Below are 22,044 nucleotides of genomic sequence, written 5' to 3'. Positions count from 1 at the left end.
AACATCACTTCATCTCTGGAAGCAGCACAAACGAGGGCATCCTCTCCCCTCCCATTTTTGGTTTCCTTTCAGGTGGTACAAGCAGGAGGATCAGTCAGTCCTAGAGATTCTCCACCTACTCCCAAGGAGCAGAGTTTCCCTTAAGAGGGGTAGAATAAGAAAATGACTGTTGCAAAAATGGTCAACTTAAGGACAGGGTAAAGGGTAAGAAAGAAGAGGGCCTATTCTTGACGACAGGGTCCAAGCTGGCCTGTGGGCTGTAAGGAAGGGGAAAGTGTTGGGAGTTTTCACAGTGGCAGCACAAGGCAGAGCAGGAGTGGCCCTGGAGGGAATGTGAGGTGAGTGTGTGGGTGTGGGGACCACTCTGGACGAGGAAAGGACAAGGCAGAAGAGCTTATGTGTGAATGAGTGTATACTGGTTGGTGGTGTGTCAGTTTTGGCGGTGGGCAATAGAGGAAACAGATCTGAGGTTTAGCCAATGGCGTCCTAACCCTCGAGCGTGCAAGGGCTCGCTAGGGACGTAGCCAGAGAGAATAGCTGTAACTTCAGAGGCGACCTTCATCCTAGCTCTAAGAATAACCTGGCTCCGATGCTGGTGGTGGCTGCTGAGGGACAGGCAGGCAGAACCCCCTTCACTCCTCAAACCACGAGGGGCACAGGGTCTCTGCCACACAGGCGTTCACAGAGGTGTCCTGCCTCGCCACCATTTCTGCAGACAGCAGGAGAGGCAACTCTGGCTCTTCTCAAAGACTCCTCCTTCTCGGGATGCATCCTAGGAGGACTGGCTGCCCAGTGGGTTGAATGTAAGACACCCAATAAAACATCCCTGTACAGAGAGAGAACACAAACACCCCAAAAAGGCCGAGAGCTAAGAGGCACCAAATTAGGGACAAGACCAGAGACAAGATTCAGGTCTCGGGAAAGAGTCACAGCTGAGAGAACACAGAGGCACAGAGGACTGAGGAACTCGGGGTGTTGAGAGGCGCCTTGGCAGATGGGCCGGCAGGCAGGCAGGCAAGAAAGGCCTTGGTGGCATTTGGGAATCAGTCTTGGTCTCCTCCTCCGACCAGCCTGGACAGCACTGGGGAGCTCGAGGCCCCCACTCTCCTTTGGTTTTGGGGGCTCCCGACGTGTCCAGGGCTGTAAGAGTCAGTAAGGGGTGGTCCCTTCCCACTCCACCAGGTACTGGACCTTGCCCTCGGGGGTGACCCTCCGGGCCAGCACCTGGTACTTCTCCCCAGAGGCTAACCGTCCGGCGGCCCCGAAGTAGTTGGTGATGGACGACTTGAGGTGGGACAGGGACGAGTCGTCCTCGCTGATGCTCTCGAAAGTGTGGCTGTCGATGCCCTCATCTGGCCGCTCAGGGCCCAAAGCCCCCTCGGCGCTGCTGTCCGAGGGGTAGCGACCACCCAACTCCGCCGTGTGCCGCTTTGCCCGCAGTGGCATGTACGCTTTGGCTGCCAGCTTCCTCTTTCGGCTGCCCACTGTCCACCTATGGTCAGAGGTGAAGAGAAAAGAGGGATGAGCTGGAATGATCCAAAGGGTCTTTTCCAAGGCCTGAGTGGTAGCGCGGTGGCAGGGCATTTGTCTTGCACAACCCAGGTCAACTCAGGACAGAATCGAGTTCGATTCCAGGCATCCCATATGGTCCCCTGAGCCTGCCAGGAACGATTTCTGAGTGCAGAGCCAGGAGTAAGCCCTGAGCACTGCCAGGTGTGGCGCCCCCCAAATGAAAACAAAAAACAAAGGTCCTTTTCCAGTCTTGGCCATAGGTTCTCTCACTACTGCCCTGCCTAGGAGAAACCTGTAGTAGGAAGTGACACGTTAGAAATATAAGTGGTGAAAAAGGCCCAAAGTTCTAGAGGTCAGGGATTCTGTGAAAAGGTACAGATAATGAACTGAAGGGCTTTTAAGACAAGTTATGGGAATGTCTACGCCATTCAGGGAATGTCCTAGGGTGGGACACCTTTTATAGTCTCCTATCTGTTACCCTTCCCTGGAGGAAGACAACCAGAAATTATTACCTAAAACCTCTTCATTCCTCACATCCCTGTACTAAAGACTGTTATCTGTTCTTTCTATGACCAATGATTGCTGAACAATAACTATCCAATGGAAAGGACAGTCGGGGCTCTCTATCCACGAGGCAGTTAGTCCCTTAACCCCACCCCCACCCCCCATGCTTTCTCTCTAGTGTCTGTCTTGTTTCTTGATCCTCACGGACTCTGCTTCAGATCTGTCCACCTGGAGCAGGACTCTAGAGAAACCACCAATGAGATGGGACAGACAGATTTAGGGCAGTCCAGCTCTGTTCTTTTTTTTTTTTTTTTTTTTTGGTTTTTGGGCCACACCGGCGGTGCTCAGGGGTTACTCCTGGCTGTCTGCTCAGAAATAGCTCCTGGCAGGCACGGGGGACCATATGGGACACCGGGATTCGAACCAACCACCTTTGGTCCTGGATCGGCTGCTTGCAAGGCAAACGCCGCTGTGCTATCTCTCTCCCGACCCAACTGTTCTGAAGTTCATCTTTGTATTTATTTAGCTCCTCTGCATTATCTAAATCCTGAATCTCCGGGCCAGAGAGATAGCACAGCGGTAGGGAGTTGGCCTTGCAAGCAGCCAACCCAGGACCTACGGTGGTTCGAATCCAGCATCCCATATGGTCTCCTGAGCCTGCCAGGAGCGGTTTCTGAGTGCAGAGCCAGGGTAACCCCTGAATACTGCCAGGTGTGGCCCCCAAACCAGCCAACAAACAAAAAACCAGAGGAGACCCTATTCTTCATGCCCAGCTTTCTCTAGGACTCATCTATGGCTACAAGTCCATGACATACTCAAGGGCCTTGTATCCTAGGCTCTGTAGCAGGCCTGTGGGCATGCACATGACACAGATGACAAGAGGCAGCAGTGCAAGAGAAACTGAGACATTCATAGCAGTTTAGAAACAGGAACCAAGATCCAAGAAATAAAGGGGAAGAAAAGAAATTGTTAGGTTACAACTTAGTTTACCTAAATCAAAGACGATTCCTGGTTCCTTTCATGTTTGTTTACAACTTAGGTTTACCCCCAAACAGAGATGGTCTGACTTGGAAACCTGGGTGGGTCTGGCTCAGGATAGCCTAAACTATCTGTCCTTACACTGTCCTTACTGCCCCACCCAGGATGGTCTCCGGACTCAATAAAAACGGCAGTTCTGTGGGGCAGGAGAGATAGCACAGTGGTAAGGCAAATTTGCCTTACATCAGCGGACGGAGGACAGACCTGGGTTAGGTTCCAGGAATCCCATATGGTCTCCCGAGCTTGCCAGGGGCTATTTCTGAGTGCAGAGTCAGGAATAATCCCTGAGAACCAGCAGATGTGGCCCAAAAACAAAACAAACAACAACAACAACAAAGTCAGCAGTTCTGGCAGGCAGCTGGGTGGAGATATGGGGTAGAAGAATGCCAGACAACATGTGTTCCACCCTCAGTTTGGTCTGGATTATTTCATGCATGACCCTGGTTCAGACTCATTCACCTTGGGGTGATTTTACAGAGAGGACAACAGCAAATGCAGCCTTCTGGAGATGAATATGCCAAAATATACATCAGTGGGGATTAAACTCTCACTTTTACTTGGGCAAGATCAGCTTGTGCCAAACAGACTGTCTCCCCCCAACCCTTTGACCCCAGTGAGACCCAGCAGTTTGCTAGTCTCTCTCCCTTCATTTTCCTCCATCAGCCTTTTCCTTGGAGGTCTGACAGAGACCAGACGAATAGCCCAGAATCACGTGCTTGCAGCTGCAGCCACAGACACATGAACTCATGACATGCATAGGTTCATACATGCATAGTAGACATACATGTCTACTCTGGAATCATGAGAGAGCAGCGTCACATGACAATTATGGGTAAGAAGATTGACAGGAATGCCTGCTAGACCACTGTCTGAGGAACCCCAGGCTCAAGGATGGAAGATCAAGAATCCATAATCAGGGCCGGCAAGGTGGCGCTAGAGGTAAGGTGTCTGGCTTGCAAGCGCTAGCCAAGGAAGGACCTCGGTTCAATCCTCCGGCGTCCCATATGGTCCCCCCAAGCCAGGGGCAATTTCTGAGCGCTTAGCCAGGAGTAAGCCCTGAGCATCAAACGGGTGTGGCCCGAAAAACTAAAAAAAAAAAAAAAAATAAAAAAAATAAGAACCCATAATCGCTCACTCAACTACAGGCCAGGATCTGGGGCTGAGAGACTCTGGGCACAGACTGAGCCAGCAGTCCCAGTTGTGGGGGCCGGAAGGGCTGCGGGCGGTGTGTTCATGACGCAGGAAAACTCACCTGGAGTCATAGGAGAGGCTGGTGGAGGCTGAGCCGGAGGTGCTGGCCGCGTCAGTGGAGTCCACGTCTGAGAAGAAGGTCTGGCCTGAGCTGGCACTGAGAGGGAGGAAGAGGGTCAGCCTGCCACTAACATTCGCTGACATCTCGTGGTCCCCAACACACGTCCTTCATCTCCCAAGAGGCTGCCTTTCCCCCCTTGGCTCAGCTTCCTGCAAAGGTCCATTTTCTCCCCAGCCAGACTTCAGTCCAAGGTTAAATGCCCCCCCACCTCGGCCTGAGATTCCCCACCAGGCACAATGCGGGTTTTGCAGGAAGGATTCTTGAGTTGTTTCCTGGCACCACAGGAGCCCCCTACTCCCCTCAAGCTTCTGAGCACAGATAGATATGGCCCAAAGACCAAAAAAAGTCAAAGTAGTTGTTTTTTGGGGGGAGGGCACACCTAGCAGTGCTCAGGGCTTACTCCTAGCTTTGCACTCAGAAATCGCTCCTGGCAGACATGGGGGACCATATGGGATGCTAGGGATCAAACCCAGGTCCATCTGGGTCAGCCTCATGTAAGGCAAATGCCCTACTGCTGTGCTATCTCTCTGGCCTCCAAAGTAGTTTTATTGCCAGCAACTGGTACTTAGGGGCTGACTCTGGAAGCTGCCTGGCACCGACACCTTGGCTCCTCCCTCTATACCCCAGAAACAAAGGAGAGGTATTTCCCTAGCTGCAGAAACACCAGGGGAGCCAGGGTTCCTGCAGAAATGAGGCTCACAGGTAACCACAAGAGGCTGAGACAGAGAGCAGCAGAAGTTGGCGAGGTGGGAGGGACTAGAGGTGGCAAGGAAAGGTACGGTTTAAACCCTCGGTACTGGGAAGACTCTTGGGCTCTCGGTCTAGCCCACCTTCCCACCCTTCCCCTGCTGGGAGCTACATCCAGTGAGAACATGGTGGCTCCATCCCTCTCTCCTGGCGCCCCACCTCTTTAAGCTCTGGATTTCATCCAAGGTGAAGTCGAAGATGCTGGCCAGATGGTGATTCGTGCTCCAGGCCGAGGTGAAGTCACTCTGTGGACAGGTGCAAAGATAGGACACTGGGGTTCAGGGAGCATCAAAGCCAGACCCCATCTCCCTAGCTGCACTTGAGCCAGATCCATCTGCCCCCCTCCAGCCCAAACTCTAGTCATGGCTCTGACCTTCCCACACCCAGCCTCCATCACTCCCACTGCCCCAGAGGCTCTTGGGAGAAGGGGAAGCCCAGAGCAGGACAGTGGTGATCAGGGTCTGGGAACTGAGCTGGGCCAGAGTTTGGGGAGACAGCATCCTGTGCAGTCTTTGCCCCTCTCTGGACTTCAGTTTCCCTCCAGTTGAGGGGTGGGAGCGGGCAAGAGTATCCCTTAACCCTGCCCTCCTCCCTCCTGGGGGTTCTTGGGAGAACTTGGGGGCATTAAAGAGGTCTTGTAGTGTCTGGCTTCCCCTTTTAGGCCTGTGGGGTGTCCCTGGGGTGAAGGCAGAGAGGAAGAAAACTAACACTAGGAATAGCATCTTCCAGCAAAAACTTGGATCTTCTTCTATAAACTCTCCTTTTCTGCTGTGGGAATTCCTGAGGCAGCAAACTGTGAAGATAGAAAAAGGGGAGAGTGGCCGGGTCAGGGCCTGAAGGCCTGGGGGAGGTGGGTGAGGGAGCTAACAGGGCTGGAACCTCAGAAGCGGGCAGGGGACAAGGGGCAGTTTTCTGGGACATAGAAGGGAGAAAGGGAGACAGGGTGGGCAGAGAGGGTGTCTGTCGGGGGGCAAATTCATTCAGATATGCTGTTCCCCATAGGCTGAGGGACTCCGTTTAAGCCAGATGGCTAGGTGTGGGGGACCCCTTTCCACAGTGACTTCCCCTGAGCCCTAACCCAGCCAGATGTGGCCACTTGATTGTAATTTTTCTCTACTCCTGTCAAGTCCCACTGGCCCTCAGTGTACCTCAGATTTACCAATCTATGGGTACAGTCCTCCATACCCTAGTTTTGTAGGTCCCGTAAACAGGAACCCCACTGGACCCTCCAAATCCACACAGGGCCCTAGGCTGGGACTAGTCTCAGGGTGTCCCTGTGCACTGACCCAGCTTTGCTCTTTCCTCTTTTCCGCAGCTCAGAGGGGGCAGCCCGGCTCTCAGGGGCCACCAGGCCCTTGTCAGGGAGCAGCTTGCCAGGGGGGTTAGGGGGCACCCGGATCCGCAGGCGGAAGATGCATTTCTTCTTCTTGATCTCTTTGCCACAGAGGAACCTGGGGATGGGCAGAGGAGAAAGTCTGAGAGTAAAAGTGTGGGGACTACCCACCCCCAACTTGACTGGCTCTGGACCCCAAGTAGCCTGTGGAGATGCAGATTCCCCAATATCACCGAGTAACCCAGCACCCCAGAACATCACCACTGGCTCCTCCCTGCCCTTCCCCTTGCAGCTTTGGTTCCTGCTGCTTTTTCTCTTTCTCTGCCTCAACCTAGGGAAAGGCGGCCTCCAGCACCTTGGGGAACACCAACAGTCTTCTTCAGGATTCCACACCTTTCTATTCTGCGCTCCCCAAGGAAACAAACCCTTTAGGCACTCCCGACTCTGGCTGAGCTACTGCAATGCCAACTACAGAGCTGGCCTGGGCATAGCCATTCGGCTTCCGAGGCTGACACAAAGCAGCAGTTGATGGAACAAATGAGCAAAAAGACAAAGTAAAGAGTGCTAAGGACTTGGCAGGGCCGACACCCACAGAACAAGGAAGCCAAAAGGGCCAGAAGCAAGCGTGTTGGACAAGGGAGCCTTGAAATCTCCCCCCGCCCCAGGTCTGGTGAAGGCTCTCTTGGTGGAAAACTTGGGCTTCTGAGTGGGAAAATATGGAAAGTGATCTCAATTTTGGGGGTTCTGAGGATTCTCAGAACTCAGGGGAGTAGCACAGCCCTTCGGGGAGCTGAGCCCAGCACTCCAGTAAATTAGGCTGCTGCTGAAGAGTGGAGACTCTCAGGACCGGGAAGGATGGGGAGGCTACAAAATCATCTCAAAGATGGAGGGGGATGCCGGCAGGAGCCAGGGCTCTGGGCAGGATGCGGCCAAAGTGGGAGATGGGGGCCCTCAGCCACGCATGTACGCACCGGCTCTTGTAGCTGTTCAGAGCGTTGAGGAGATGTGGTCCTCGGTCCGTCATGGGGGTGCTGGTGAGCTGAAGGGAGCAGACCAGCAGCATTCAGAGGTGGGCACCAGGCATTTCCAGAGGCTTTAGCCAACCCTCCCTCCTTCTGCCCCTGACGTTGCCAAGTTCCCAAGGTGTGGGCCACCAACTCCTCCCAACCCCTAACAAGTCTTTTTGTTTTTTTGGGCTACACCCGGCAGCACTCAGGGGGTACTCCTGGCTCTAAACTCAGAAATCACTCCTGCAGGATTGGGGTGCAGTATGGGATGCCAGGGATCTAACCCGGGTCTTTCCCTGGTTGGCTGCTTGCAAGGCAAATGCCCTACCGCTGTGCCCCCCAACAAGTCTTAACCCTTTTGAGTTTATCACCCCACACATAAAGGAGAATAACTCTCTCCTCACTACACAGAGCATAGGCCTCAGAACCAGCAAGTCAACGGTGTAGATACAATAAAAAGCTTCACCACAACTTGATGGTAAAACATACACAAAAACAGGGATGTCTGCTGTATCCCTGTTTGTAGAGGGGAGCAAATGTGAAGACTTGGGGGAAAGGCCAAAAGCCACACCAGGAAGGGATCCAGTAAGAAAATAACAGCACTTGTGACTTGGGAGACGATATGGGTAGGGGATTTGTCTTGAGAAGGCTGACCCAGTTTTTCTCCATTGAGGACTGTACATGGATGTACATGGAATCTATTATGCTGAGTGAAATAAGTCAAAGAGAGAGAGAAAGACACAGAATGGTCTCACTCATCTATGGGTTTTAAGAAAAATGAAAGACATTCTTGCAATAATAACTTTCAGACACAAAAGAGAAAAGAGCTGGAAGTTCCAGCTCACCTCAGGAAGCTCACCACAAACAGGGATGAGTTTAGTTAGAGAAATAACTACGTTTTGAACTATCCTAATAAAGAGAATGTACGAGGGAAATAGAAAGCCTGTCTAGAGTACAGGGGGGGGGTTGGGTGGGGAGCAGGGAGACTTGGGCCATTGGTGATGGGAATGTTGCACTGGTGATGGGTGGTGTTCTTTATATGACTGAAACCCAAACACAATCATGTATGTAATAAAGTTGTTTAAAAAAAAAAAAGAAGGCTGACCCAGGTTCAACCCCCACATATCCCATCTAGGACAGTCCTCTGAGCACCACCAGGAGTAATTTCTGAGTATGATCAAGAGTAACCAACCCTGGAGAATTGCCTTGTGTGATCCAAAGCAAAACAAATGAAAATTCATTTATTTTGAGTGAAATGCTGGTAAGGTGGTGCCTACCCCCTTAGATGGAGTGGGAGGCAACCTGGTATGTACAAGGCTTCGGGGTCCCCTATTCCCCCCTGGTGGCCCTCTCCACTACCAAGTTACTGACTGTGAGGTAGTTTAGTAATGGGAAATATGGGGAAATGATTTTAAATCCTTCTAAGATAGAGGAAAGACAGGAAAGGGAGGCTGAGAGGAAACACAACTACATGACTCAGGAAGGACTCAAGTCTTTTCAGATTCCTTGGTGCTTTAAACATTTTTTGGGGGGTACCAAAATACAGAAGATTTATTTATTTTTGGGAGGAAAATGCTAAATTAAAAATATGCTAGTGCTGCATCCTCTGATAAGTCCTTCAACACTGTAAACAAAGATATCTATCGTCAGGTGAAAACTTACAGAGCATAAAGGTCACTTTTCTGTCAAGCCTTTAGTTCTCATCAAAGAAAGTCAGTAGAGTAAAGGCCACTGCCTAGGGTAGATAATTCTTGGGGTGTTATTTAAGAGTCATTGTCTACTATGAAAGGAGTCAGAAGATACTGGCTCTAGGCTCAGGGCAGCCCCCTGGCTGAGCCTACTACCAGCAAGTAGGTCTCCTTCCACCTTTCATGATAATAAAGTTAAATGAGGGGCCGGAGAGATAGCATGGAGGTAGGGCATTTGCCTTGCATGCAGAAGGACAGTGGTTCAAATTCCGGCATACCAGGTGGTCCCCTGAGCCTGCCAGGAGCGATTTCTGAATGTAGAGCCAGGAGTAGCCCCTGAGCACTGCCGGGTGTGACGCCCCCTCCCCACAAATAAAATAAAGTTAAATGAGGGCCAGACAGATAGCACAGAGGCGGCCAATCCAGGACAGACGGTGGTTTGATTCCCTGTTTCCCATATGGTCCCCTGAGCCTGCCAGGAGTGCTTTTTGAGTGCAGAGACGAGAAATCCCTGAGTGCCGCCGGGTGGGACCCAAAAACCCAATAAACAAACAAATTTACACTCCAAAGCCATAGTACGGACTCCAGGTCCGGGATCCACTTCTGCTATTCAGAGTTTGAACAGCAGGGGGCAGTCTCCACTTCACTTTCCAGACTAGCTGGAATCTTCCAGGATGGAGGTCAGACCTCACGCTCAGGCTGAGACTTAAAACCTTGCTTGCAGCAGAATCTTCAACAGGAAGATCCCATGCAAGACAGACTCAGATGCAGATGCTCTAAGCACCCCCTATTGCCCTCACTACCCCCCAACCCCAGCCAGCAGCCCATAAGACAGGGGGTGTTATAGAGAAAAAAAAAATCCCTGGACAGACCCTAGTCCAGCACAGTGGAATCCTGAGCCCACCTTTCTGGCTTCAGGCCCCCCAGAAAGTGGCACAACTCGCTGCCTTTCCTGCTGTGTCCATAGCCCTGCATACCTTGCCCAGCTGCAGAAGCTCCCAGTGGTGGTTGACAAAGGCCAAAATCTCCTCAAAGTCAAAGTATTTCTTCTTGCTCTGCACGCCCAGGTTGTAGAGGGCCAGGTGAACCACGTCCACCCTGGGCAAAGGGGCAAGGGATGGATCCAGGTGAGGGGGCAGCCAGTGCCCACACCTCCTGGGCCAAGAGATCGTCCTAAATCCAGGCTGGGAGCTGGTGGCCCTGAGACAGAGCTGTTTCCGCAAGGTGGGGAGGGGGTGGCTGGAGCAGGGCCGGCTCCATCACCCCCAGGTTCTCACCATCGCAGAGGCAGCCGCTCGAGGTACTCTGGACCCTGGACACACACGGAACAGAAGAAGAGGTAGAACCTGCGGTGGGAGAAGGAGTCCGTGGCTCTGAGGACCTCAGTGCAGTCCCTTTACTTCCCCTGCCTTCCTTTCCATTAACACTCAGACAGGCAAGATAAGCGGCCAAAACCTGCTCCCCAAGGCTCCTGAGGGCCCTAGCTCACCCCCTTAACTGTGCAAACTCTCATTGTTTGGCTGAGTTCAGAGGGCTGAGTGGTCATCCTCACAGTCCCTTCCACCATGCTTCACCCCGTTGGTTGAAAAGGAACAGGATCAATCATGCATTTTTCCCAGGGACTCCTAGGACAGTCCCAGGATCAACAGGACCTGTCACTCCCTTGCTACCCCAACAAGAGCTTTGGGAGGGCAGAATGTACGGTCACCCTCTCCCCATCAGTCAGTGGCAACTAAGAAGATGGCACCTTTGCAGATAAACACGTTGAGACCCTAGAGCCTGGAGTACCGTGATTAGCCCACTGGAAGGAGGGGCTACAACTGCTGTAGCCCCCAATGGCCCCCTAGTCACTCCAGGGGCTGAGTCAGCCCAGATGGACACCTACCGGTCTCCGAACACCATGGGTTCGTTGAGGCACTGGGTGCAGGCCTCGTGGAACCACTGCCGGCACTGGTGGCACTGCAGCATCCGCAGGTACCATCTGGGGGGCCAGAGAAAGCAAGGTCAAGGTCAGCCCGGGAAAAGTCAAGCTCAGGCTCCGGGGGCATTAATGGTCTCCTGGGATCTCTCCGCTGATCAACGATGGTGTTCCCATTGTGCCTGATGAGTCAACCTGGCTGACTCCAGATTGTGGGAGGAAGCAAAGATGGACGGCAATTCAAATTCTGCCCTGGCTAATACCAAGCATCTTCACCATGCCAATCCGGGGTGCCTAACTTTTATTTTTTTAAACTTCGTTGATTGATTGGCTCTTGGGCCACAACCAGCAGCGTTCAGGGGCTACTCCTGGCTCTGCACTCAGAAATCACCCCTGGCAGGCTAAGGGACCATATGGGATGACAAGAATCGAACCGGGTCCCTCCCGGTCGGCCGCATGCAAGGCAAACACCCTACCACTGCCCTATCTCTCAGGCCCCCCATGAAGTGCCTAGCTCTGCACTGGCCCCTTCTCCAATGACACTGCTGGAGCCTACTTCTCCAGGAGAATTCATAGGAAAGGAAGGCTTCCCCCCACCCCACTAACCCCACTGCAGGCAGAAGTATGTTTTTGATGTTTCCTGTACTGACCCTACCTACAGCAATTCCTCAGTTTTTCACTGAAAGCAAGAAAAGGAATCGGGCTTCTTAATTTTGTAAAAGCTAATCTGTTCACTGTGGATGCTTTGTCAGGTTTGGTGCCTGAATAAGCTGGGGCGTAGGTTAAAATATAAATTTGGGGGCCAGATCTGCCTAATTTCAAATGCCTTTTGGGCGATACCTGTTTTTCTGGGTAGAGGCATTAATCCTTTAGTTGAAGAGAAAAAGCTGGGCCAGAGAGATAGCACAGCAATAGGGCTTTGCCTTACCTTCGGCCGACCCAGTTTGATTCCTGGCATCCCACATGGGCCCCCAGCCTGTCAGGGGCGATTTCTGATTGCGGAGCCAGGAGTGACCCGAGCTTCCCTGGGTGTGGCTCAGAAACCAATCAATGAATCAATAAAGTTTAAAAAAAAAAGGAGATAAAGCAGATCAAATGATTTGCCCAAATCACCCTGCCATCCTGAAAATTCAGCCTCAATCTGCTGCCCCCTTCCCTCATTCTTGCCAACACAGTGAGAATTTCAAGGCCTGCTGCAGACTCCTCTGAAGTCCTTCTTGCCATGTCCATCGGCTCAAGGACACTGGATTCTCCAACCATGGCGACACGGGAGCCAAGCAGGCAAAGCAGCAAGATGACTCAGGTCCTTCAGTTAGAGCAAGAACCACCTCCCCCTAAGTCCCATATCTGCTCACACTCACCCAAGGAAAGGGCCTCATCTCACCGCATCCTGCCTCTAACTCCCATGCATGGCGGAGCACTCCAGTACCAGCTCACAGCTAAGTGCTCACGGAGGTCTGGCAACTGGGTAAGATATTTGATTTGTTGTTTTGAGATCCTGACTAACTCAGGAATCACTCCTGGTGGTTCTTGGGGGATCCTACGAGATCCAGCCTGAGATCCAGCTGGAAAATTGAAGTGGGTTTGGCTGCATGCAAAGCAAGCACCTTATCCACTTTACTCTCTCCAACTCCCTTGTGTTTTTGTTGTTTTGGATTTGAGGGGAACACACTTGGCAGTGCTCAGAAATCAGTCCTGCAGGCTCTGGGGACCATATGGGATATCAAGGATCAAACCCAGGTCAGCTGCATGCAAGGCGAAAGTCCTCTGCTCACAATCAATGTCAACTGAATAGCTCTAACTGAGGTTCAGGGACAACATCTTGAGTTGTAAAGGGTAACAGGATTCCCCCTCAAACCCCCCAATCCGTGATTAAGAGATAGAACAACTGCTTCACAGACAGCCCTGCCAGAAGTAATCACTAAATGCATTCAGGAGTAAGCCCTAAGAACTGCCAGGTCTGACCAGAAACTAATCAACCAACCAAAACCACATCTGGGATCAGATCTGAGCAGCCCTAGGATAGGAAGTCTGGCCCTTCCAGTCGGCCTGGGGCCCTGCAGAGAATAAGAACCACTCCTGTAGACCCCAGCCCCCAAACCCCACCACAAGGCCAAACTTCCTACTAGAGCCCGGCCCTGTCATAAGTGTCCTGGCCCAGACCCCCCCACCCCCCGCGCAGCCTTACTCTCCGGGCCCGCCGCAGTAGCAGTAGCATTGCTGTTGGTTGGTGCGGTGGGGCGAGTCCCACTCGAGCTCCTCTGGCTGGTAGGACAGCACCATCTTCACGGCCTGCAGCGTCCTGGCGATGGCGCCCTTCTTCAGCGCACCGCCTTTCTGCGTGGAGAGGAGGCTCAGTCACCAGAAGGTCTTCCATCCCAGATTCATCTTCTCTACCCCAGAGGGCTCTCACCACTCCTAATAAAATAGCAGGTACAGGGGCCGGAGTAGTGGCGCAGGCGGTAGGACGTTGGCCTTGCACGCGCTAACCTAGGACTTGAACACAGTTCGCATCCAATATGATTCCTGGAGCCTACCAGGAGCAATTTCTGAGTGCAGATTATTGCAATCAGTGTGAGCCCTTATATGGGTTTTCTTCAAGACTCCCTTTTCTAGGAGTTTCTACTCCTGACACCAAAACCTGTATTTGTGCCACTGTTGAAGACATAGTTTCAGGGAGGCCAATAAAATCTGCCCTAAAGACACACATCTAGGAAGGGTCAGTGGTGGCAGTGGCCTCCGAAGCCACTGAGCACTGTGATAGGGAGTCAGCCCCGAGCCTGGGCAGCTGGAGAACAAGGGCCTGACAGGCCTGGGGGTGAGCTCACCCGAACAGCCAGCGCAAAGATGCAGCGACGGCAGAACCAAGGTGTGAGCCGGGGTCTGTCAGCATTGCTGGCTATGGGGATGTGGCACTGCTGGTGGTAACCTGTGGCAAAGGAGGGTGGTGAGGACCCCCCAGGAGGCAGACCCAGTGGCAAGCACCCCAAAGATGGCCGGGCTGGGATGTTGGGAGCTTTGTGCTTGGCAGCCCAGCTGGGGGACTCAACTCCTCCCATATTCTCTCCCCAGGGTGCTCCCCACTTTTTACTCTGCTTTACTTCCCCTAAGTCTCAGCCCTTCCCCATCACAGGGTAACCTGCCCGGGAGCTCCAAGGGGAGCAGCAATGCCCACCAGGAGCGGGTTAGCAGTGGGAATGGGGACCCATGGGTGGGGCTCTCACAGCTCTGCTTGCTCACGCTCACCCAGGCCACACTTTCCACAAATGAGGATTTCATTCAAGGGCCCTGAGGTCTTCCCCAGGCAGATGTTACACTTGGGCTCCTCGCCTGGAACTCCGGCTGGAAAAGAGCACCCCTCAGTTAGAACCGGCCGGCAGGAGCTAGCAGCTGGCAGTTTTCGGGGCTTAAGCCTAGAAAGGTTCAGGGGTTCCTCTTGGATCACTACACTCAGGAATCTCCCCTGGCGGTGCTTGGGATGCCGGGGATGGAAACAGGGTAGGCCTCATGCAACGCAAAGGCCCTACCAGCTGTGCTGTCACTCTGACCCCAGGACCAGCAGGGTTTGCAAGTCCCCTTCCATGCTGCACATCTGGCAGTCCTCCACAGATGACATAGAGGGTGGCTTGCCCTCAGTGGTCAAAGGGAATCTAAACCTCCACTTGACTATGTTTTTAGGGGAATCCAGGACGGACAGGAGGCGCTTTGGATCCTGAGCTAATCAATTCAGGTGGAGAGTGGATTAGAGAAAAATCTACCTCCAGGAGCTGCAACAGCCCGAAAACAAGGACAATGTGACTTGTCAGCAATTGAGAAGCTAAATTTGAAGAAGCCCCAATGGACAGGGGAGGGAAGCAAAAATAATCAGAAAGAGGAAAAACATACTAGTAGATTCAGTCAGGCGAGAGATAGAAAGAAACGAAGCAAGAGAATACACAAAACCAAACCGAGTTAAATTCTTGGACTCTAATCGGAGTGGAGATGATCAGAAGGGAGGCTGTCACAGGAAGAGGTACATGGGTTCACTTGTCCATGGTAACAAACACAATGACACACACATGAAGAACTGCGAAATTGTGCTCCTGAATCACGTTCTGTGTTGCAGACCAAGGCTGCCTCAGATAGTGGGAAGGAAGAAAGGAAAGGAGGAAGGCAGGCAGGAAGGGAAAAGGACAATGGAGATTTCATTAAGTGATGGTTCTGTTCTGTGCTCCCACCACAGCAGACTCCTTGATAAATCATCTGGAGGAACTAGAGACTGGAACAACAGTACGGCAGGTAAAGCATTTACCTCGCATGAGGCCAACTCGGGTTCGATCCCCAGCATCCCATATAATCGTACTCTGAGCACTACCATCAGTGATCCCTGAGTTCAGTCAGGAATAAATCCTGAGCACAGCTGAGTATGGCCCCATATAAGTAAACAAACACAACCTGCAGAAATTACATCCCTGCACCACAAAAGCTCAAGGCAACTAGCTCTGGTAGGCTTGAAGATTTCTAAACAAGGTCAGGAGCTGGGAGTAAGAGGAAAAAAAAAAAAAAAGAAGAAGAAAATAAACTGGAGGTGAGGGACCCTGGGGGTGATGGGGACAGACTGAAATTTTTGGGATACTAACCATGCTGTATGTCCTTCCAGAGGACCCAATATTTGGAATTATCTTCGAAAGTCACAAGACAGCTCTGCTTAGAACTGCTGACCTAGTGTACAAGGAAGAAGGGGTAAGGTGAGAAAAAAAGGGATGTGGAGGGGCCCCGTTTTCCTCCCTGGAAATGCATTAGTGAAGTTCATGCCACTGGGAGTCGCTCCAGCCTGATAATGGTTTTGTCTTGTAGGGTGGAAAAGCATTTATTTATTTATTTATTTATTTATTTATTTATTTATTTATTTATTTATTTATTTATTTATTTATGTATGTATGTATGTATGTATTTATTTATTTTGGTTTTTGGGCCACACCCAGTATGTATGTATGTATGTATGTATGTATGTATGTATTTATTTATTTTGGTTTTTGGGCCACACCCAGTGACGCTCAGGGGTTACTCCTGGCTATGTGTTCAGAAATTGCTCCTGGCTTGGGGGACCAAATGGGACGCCGGGGATCGAACTGCAGTCCGTCATAGGTTAGCTCGGGCCTTACCCCTTGCTCCACTGCTCCGGCCCCTGGAAAAGCATTTTTGAAAAAAGGTTCCAGGCAGACTTTGGTTTCTGCCACATTCAGCTTCTGAGCACACAGGACAAGAAGGGATGTCTCGGGACTGGAGCAATAGCACAGTGGCAGAGCATTTGCCTTGCACACAGCCAACCCAGGACGAACCTCACTTCTACCCCTGGCATCCTATAGGGTCTCCTGAGCCTGCCAGGAGCAATTTCTTTTTTTTTTTTTTTTTTTTTTTTCACTGTATAAGTGAATATTTATTAAGAGTTATAGCTGTTAAAGAAATACATATAAGACATTCAAGGTAAAAAGGGTAAATGGGAGGTAATGATGGTTGGGGATGAGGGAGTGAAGGGCTAGAAATGAGCTTGTAGGGCGGTGGGAAAGGGCAGAATACAAGATGGACATTCTGCATATGCAAAACTTATATTACTTATAAGGAATACTATTCCTCATTCTCTTCATTTCTCTTCCACTATCTTATGCCACATCATGCCATCCCAAATAGTTTTGTTGTCCCTGTACTGTGCATTTCTTGCAAATGAAAACAAGCAAATGATAATGAGCCAGGCACTCAGCAGGTATAGACATATTCCTTCCTTGCATAAGTTGCTCATTCACTAATGAATACCTCCTTTGGGCTTCATAGACCATGAAGACAAATGTAAGACTCCAGATAAGAAGTGAATTACCAATCCCTTGGGTTCAAATGTCTTAATTAAGTGAGACTGAGCCAGCAACTAGCCCAATCTTTGAAATGTTATTTCTAAGCTGCATTGTTTACATTTTTGATAGATATGTTCTGCCTGTCTTCTAACTTCCAAATCAAGAACTTTTACATGAATAAATAGCATGAGACACAAGGAGTTTATTCATTTATTCATGCTATAAACAGTTTGTAGTATTTGCTACATGCTATAGACTGTGCAAATTTTGGTAGATGCCATGAGCTGGTAGTCTACTTAAAGATGTGGATGACAGAGAAGGGCGCAGAAGCCATCTTGGGCCATGAGGTTTCCAGCTGCCTGAGACTGGGTTTCTTTTTTTTTTTTTTTTTTTTTTTTTTTTTTTTTTTTTTTTTTTTTTTGCCAGGAGCAATTTCTAAGGGCAGAGCCAGGAGTAACTCCTGAGCACTGCTGGGTGTACCCCCCCCCCCAAAAAAAAAAAAACCCAAGAAGGGATGTCTCAGCAATGCCCTTTCTTCCACCACTGGCCAGAGGGAAAGCAAGGAAACAGCAAGGCCTGGGGACAGGCCAGAGCTGGGAAGGGGCATTTTACCCTCTTGATCTTCCCGAGGTAATACAGTCCATCCGTCCACCGGCACAGCACATACTGGCCCTCCGTCAGCTTGGCCATCAGGTCTTTGAAGTTGTTCTTGGCTTTGGCCAAGGCCCCCCTGTTGGGGAGGTGGCTGGTGGCTCCATAGGAGTTCCGAACCCCTGGGTCCAGAAGATTCTCCATCAGCTTCCGCGGATGCTGGAGGAGGAGAAAGAAAGTCATAGGGTTTTCCTCCAGCATCCATGTAGGCCATGGCCGTCCCAGGAAGGAAGGAGACCTGCCCGTTCCTTTTCTGAATCCCACACACTGCCATGCGTCCTGTTTCTGAATCCTCATCACCACTCTGGGAGGGAGGCTGGCTGCCTCTATTTTACAGAAGGGAAACTGAGGCTGGGCAAGAGGAAATGCTTAGCATGTGGGCCAAAAGTTCTGAATCAGGTGGAGACTCAAAGTCTAGCTCTCATCTCCCAAGAGACCATTGTAGCTCTTGAAGAGCTAATTTCTCCAAACTCAGCACTTCTCCCTGCTTAAGGTGCCTTTACTACTCCTGAACTGAGAAGATGGAGAAGCCAGAAAAAAATGTATTCCCTATACACACACACACACACACACACACACACACACACCAGAGAACTGGAGATCCTTTGGGTACAGCTGGGCTATGGCTGACCCCTGTGGGGAAGGGGATGTTGGAAGCCCAGAGTCTGTTTGGAGGGCAAATAGACCCCAGCACACACACACACACACACACACACACACACACACACACACACACACACACACACACACACACACACACTGGGAGAAAACTCACCTACACAGGAAATCTCAGTGGCTAGTGAACTAGAATAGTTTTGGCCATCTGTGTCTTCTGTAATCCTCCCTTCTGGTCTCAATTAGGGGGCGACTTAATGGAAACCAGTTCTGGGCTATTTAAACTCGTTCACGCTTTGACTCAGATGCAAATTTGCTCCAGCACCCAAGTCACACTCGCCAAGCTGAGGTCTCGCACCCGCTCTAATAAAAGTGCTTGACTCTCTACCTGCTAGGGCTTGCCTAGGGTCCCCAGGACCGGACCTCCAGATGTCTCCGACTTGTCCCAGCAGGGAATTGTCCCCGCTGACAATTTGAAGCAAGAGTGTTGGCTTCCAGCCCTCTCTTCACTCCCCAAGGTCCAAGATCTATGTTCCAAGTCCCAAGCGTCTGGTCTGGGCCATTCCCTTCATTCCCTGTTCCCATGCTCAGCAAGGTCTCCCCACTGCTAGGACCCAGGGTGAGCAATGGTTTCACCTGAGCCCCCTCTTTAGTTGTCTTGCCTCCTCCCAGATCTTCCTCTGGGTCCAATGCCCCATTTCAAACTCCCTTCTGGAAAACTAGCGCACCCACTTCATTCTCCGGGGCATTTGAAACTCTCCCCAGGAGACTACCTCCCGTCCCCTCTAGGTACTCTCTTGGCATGGGTGTCCTTCCCCAACCCAACCCCCATCTACTTTCCACCAGCTACTTCAGTTCCCAGGTCCCCTTCCTCTGCCCAGAGGCACCTGGAGAGGGAATGTGTGTGTGTGTGTGTCTATCAGTGTTTGAGGGGTGGCCAGGGGAATCTGTGTGTGTGTGTGTGTGTGTGTGTGTGTGTCTATCAGTGTTTGAGGGGGTGGCCAGGGGAATCTGTGTGTGTGTGTGTGTGTGTGTGTGTGTGTGTGTGTCTATCAGTGTTTGAGGGGGTGGACAGGGGCAGGCAAAGCAGCACTGGGACCTTGGCAAGCTCCTAGCCCTTCCTCCTCCTCCCTCCGGGCACAGTCCCTGGCAGGGTAGGCAGTGCCAACCAGCCAGACCTTCTCCCTCCTCCCAGCCACCTGGTTCCTCCGCCCTCCAGGCCTGCCCTCCCCGACACCCCCAGAGCCATAGCAGGTTCACCCACTGAAGCTTCCTCCCCACATCACTAGGGCAGGCCAGGCGGGCCGGGGGTGGGTCTCCCCTACTCCCCACACCCATAGCCATACCCACTCGGGGCAGGCTCGGACCTGCGGGTGTCGGTCACCCCCACCCACCCACACCCCGACACCCACCCCCGCGTCTCCATCCTCCCGGAGAGGGGCCCCCCGCGCGCAGGGCTGTGATTGGCTGATTCAAACCCCTCTGCCAAGAAATGCCTCTTTGCGGGTTCCCGGCGGCGTCCAGTTCAAATCCGCGGCGGGCAGGCAGGCGGCCCGGCCCAGCCCAGCCCAGCCGGGCAGGAAGCGAAAATGAATCATCCACCGGGGCCTCCTTCTCCAACCCCAGGGCGACCGTTGGTTGGCTTTTCAGTTTTGAAAACGCAAGTCCAGGAGGAGGGAGGAAAAAAATAAAAATATCCCCCCAAATCTGGCCAAAGCCAGCACCTCCCAGGGGCTTCCAAGCTCCCCCGTGCGCTGGCACCGACCCCAAGCCGTGCGCCCCTGTGCCATGCTCATGCCCAGATGCCCAGCCGTCGCCAGCCTGGCGGGCTAACTTCGTTTGGGACGTGAGCGCAATCCCGATCCCCAAGTCGGGTCCCTCCAAGCTCTCGAGGAGGCCGACGGCAGGGACGAGCTGTCACACCCATACCTGCCCCTGATGCCAGGACTTGGAGAGCGGGACTTGGGGAGCGCGCGCCTCTCCAAGCGCCCCCAATACTCCCAGTGCTCCCCGGCGCGCCCCTGTTCAGGCCAGTCCCGGGGGGTGCACTTGGGACAGAGAAGCAAGAAGGTGCATGCCCGGGGGGACCCGGAGCACCCCCTTCCCCAGCCCGGCCGGCTGCGCTCACTTACCTCCCCGGTCCCCCCAAGGGAGTCGGGCCACGGGGGCGCATCGGGGGCTGCGCGCGTCCCCAGCCAGAGTCCTTTGGGCGCGCCCGCCCGAGGGTTCGGGGCCGGGTCCCGGTCCGGGTCGGGGTCTCCGCGGGGGGCGTGCCCGGGGAGGGGAGGAAGGGGAGGCGCAGGGAGGGGCCGGGGCGCTCAGGAAGGGGCCCCCCGGGCTTGGGGCGCCATCTTCTGCGCGACCGGTTTTCCCGCGAATTATTGACGTCCCGCTGATGCGATTAAGCCGGCCTCGCCATTGGAGCCCGAGGCCGCGGGGCCCCCCGCAGGCGCCACCCCGAACGCCCGTGCGCCCCGGCCGCGCCGCCTCCGGCCTCCGAGTCTCCACCGCGCGCCCTGCCCTGCCCTGCCCTGCGCTCTCGCCCTCGCCCTGCCCTGGCACACGCTGTGGGCAAGTGCCAGCCAGGGCAGCTGCTGGAAAGGAGGGACTGGGACCCGCGAGGGCTGGGAAGAGGCACCCAGCGCTCCAGGGGCATTAGCCTGGGGGAACACCCCCAAAGACAGACCCACGAGACGCGCCCTGGGACAGGCTGGCAAGTGCCAGGGGAGCTGCTGGAAAGGGACTGAGACCTGCAAGGGCTGGGAAGGGGCACCCAGGGCTCCAAAGGCACCGGCTTGGGTGGCACCACCAGGCAGGGAAAAACACCCCCAAAAACAGACCCACGAGAGAACCAACGCACAGAGGACATCCACCCAAACAGGACCTTGTAGGGTTACACCTTTTTTTCCTTCTTTTTTTTGGTTTTTGGGCCACACCCAGTGGCGCTCTGGGGCTCCTCCTTTCTGGCAATGCGCCCAGGAATCGCTCTTGGCATGGGGGGGGGCACATGGGACTCTGGGGATCGAACCCAGCTCCCTCCAGGATCAGTCCGGTGCAAGGCAAATGACCTATCTACCTCTGCGCTACCGCTCAGGCCCCTGGGGTTACACCTCCTTTGACCAAAAACAAAGTTCAGCCCTGGTTTCTTTGTAACTGTTTTTTCCCAACTTGGGTTCCCCCCAAATGAAGATGGTCTTCAATGCCAACCTGGGCGGGACAGGCTCAGGATAGCTGCCCCCACCTGGGAGTGGTCTCTCTACTCACTAAAATCGGTAGTTCTGGCTGGCAGCGAGGAAGACCCCCTCTCTTACTGAGCCCTTAGGGATAAGAAGGGCATAGCCAGGCAAGGAGTGTGACCCTCCTCTCCATGTGCTCCATCTGCCTTGGAGAAAAAGCAGCCGCCTTGCCTTTGCGCACTCATTCCGGAGTCCCTCTTAGGTGTGGGTTGCCTAACAGTTGTCAACGACCCTGAGGTCTTATTCCTTTCTGTGCCCTTTGCAGGACCCCCCCCCCCCCCCCAGGATGTTGGGACAGGACAGGGGTATATTCTGGGCATAGCCCAGAGATTGCAGTTCCCCACATCTCCAGTCTTAAATTATTCACCCTCAGCTGGCAGGATCTGCCTTTTGGACGTGCAAAATTGGTGTTTCCAGAGGGTTAGGGGATCACTCCCCCCTCCCCCCCCCCCCGTTATGGCCTGGGAGACTCTTGAATTTATATCACAGCAACTCTTAAACCTTATAGAATTCTCATACTAATAGTATTGTTAGGAAGGTTAGGGTACGTGTGTGTGTGTGTGTTTGAACTCTGTAGAAGGACCTCCCAGGTTGGAGTTAGAGCCACTAGCTGTGAAACAACCCCAATTCATCTCACCCACCCCACCTACCCGGT

At 52.8% G+C, this 22,044-nt stretch overlaps 2 protein-coding genes across 2 annotated transcripts in view; one reads left to right on the top strand and one right to left on the bottom strand.

Moving 5' to 3' along the window:
* The window catches only part of LOC126008810 (protein CutA homolog), a 484,819-nt gene that overhangs the window by 23,001 nt on the left and 439,774 nt on the right, over positions 1-22,044 (top strand). The window lies entirely within an intron of this gene.
* On the bottom strand, positions 1,141-17,692 carry PHF19 (PHD finger protein 19). The gene is made up of 14 exons (XM_049773087.1): positions 17,500-17,692; positions 15,679-15,760; positions 14,306-14,401; positions 13,888-13,988; positions 13,248-13,396; positions 11,027-11,122; positions 10,419-10,487; positions 10,119-10,239; positions 7,418-7,485; positions 6,400-6,564; positions 5,822-5,906; positions 5,273-5,358; positions 4,307-4,402; positions 1,141-1,492 (listed from the first exon to the last, which is right to left on the bottom strand). The coding sequence occupies exons 1-14, from the start codon at positions 17,680-17,682 to the stop codon at positions 1,150-1,152; spliced, it is 1,740 nt and encodes a 579-aa protein (XP_049629044.1). The 5' UTR covers positions 17,683-17,692; the 3' UTR covers positions 1,141-1,149.

This window comes from Suncus etruscus, chromosome 5 (genome assembly GCF_024139225.1).
Source record: "Suncus etruscus isolate mSunEtr1 chromosome 5, mSunEtr1.pri.cur, whole genome shotgun sequence".
Classification (NCBI taxonomy): Eukaryota; Metazoa; Chordata; class Mammalia; order Eulipotyphla; family Soricidae; genus Suncus; species Suncus etruscus.
The sequence above is the reverse complement of the archived record's forward strand: the minus strand, read 5'-3'. Positions and strand labels throughout refer to the sequence as shown.

Excerpts from the sequence above, each read along its gene's own strand:
- PHF19 (XM_049773087.1), bottom strand. The coding sequence starts at position 17,682 with ATGGAGAATCTTCTGGACCCAGGGGTTCGGAACTCCTATGGAGCCACC. Across the intron at positions 5,907-6,399 it reads AGAGGAAAGAGCAAAGCTGG|TTTGCTGCCTCAGGAATTCC; the intron begins GTCAGTGCACAG and ends CTATCTTCACAG. Across the intron at positions 1,493-4,306 it reads AGCCTCTCCTATGACTCCAG|GTGGACAGTGGGCAGCCGAA; the intron begins GTGAGTTTTCCT and ends CTCTGACCATAG.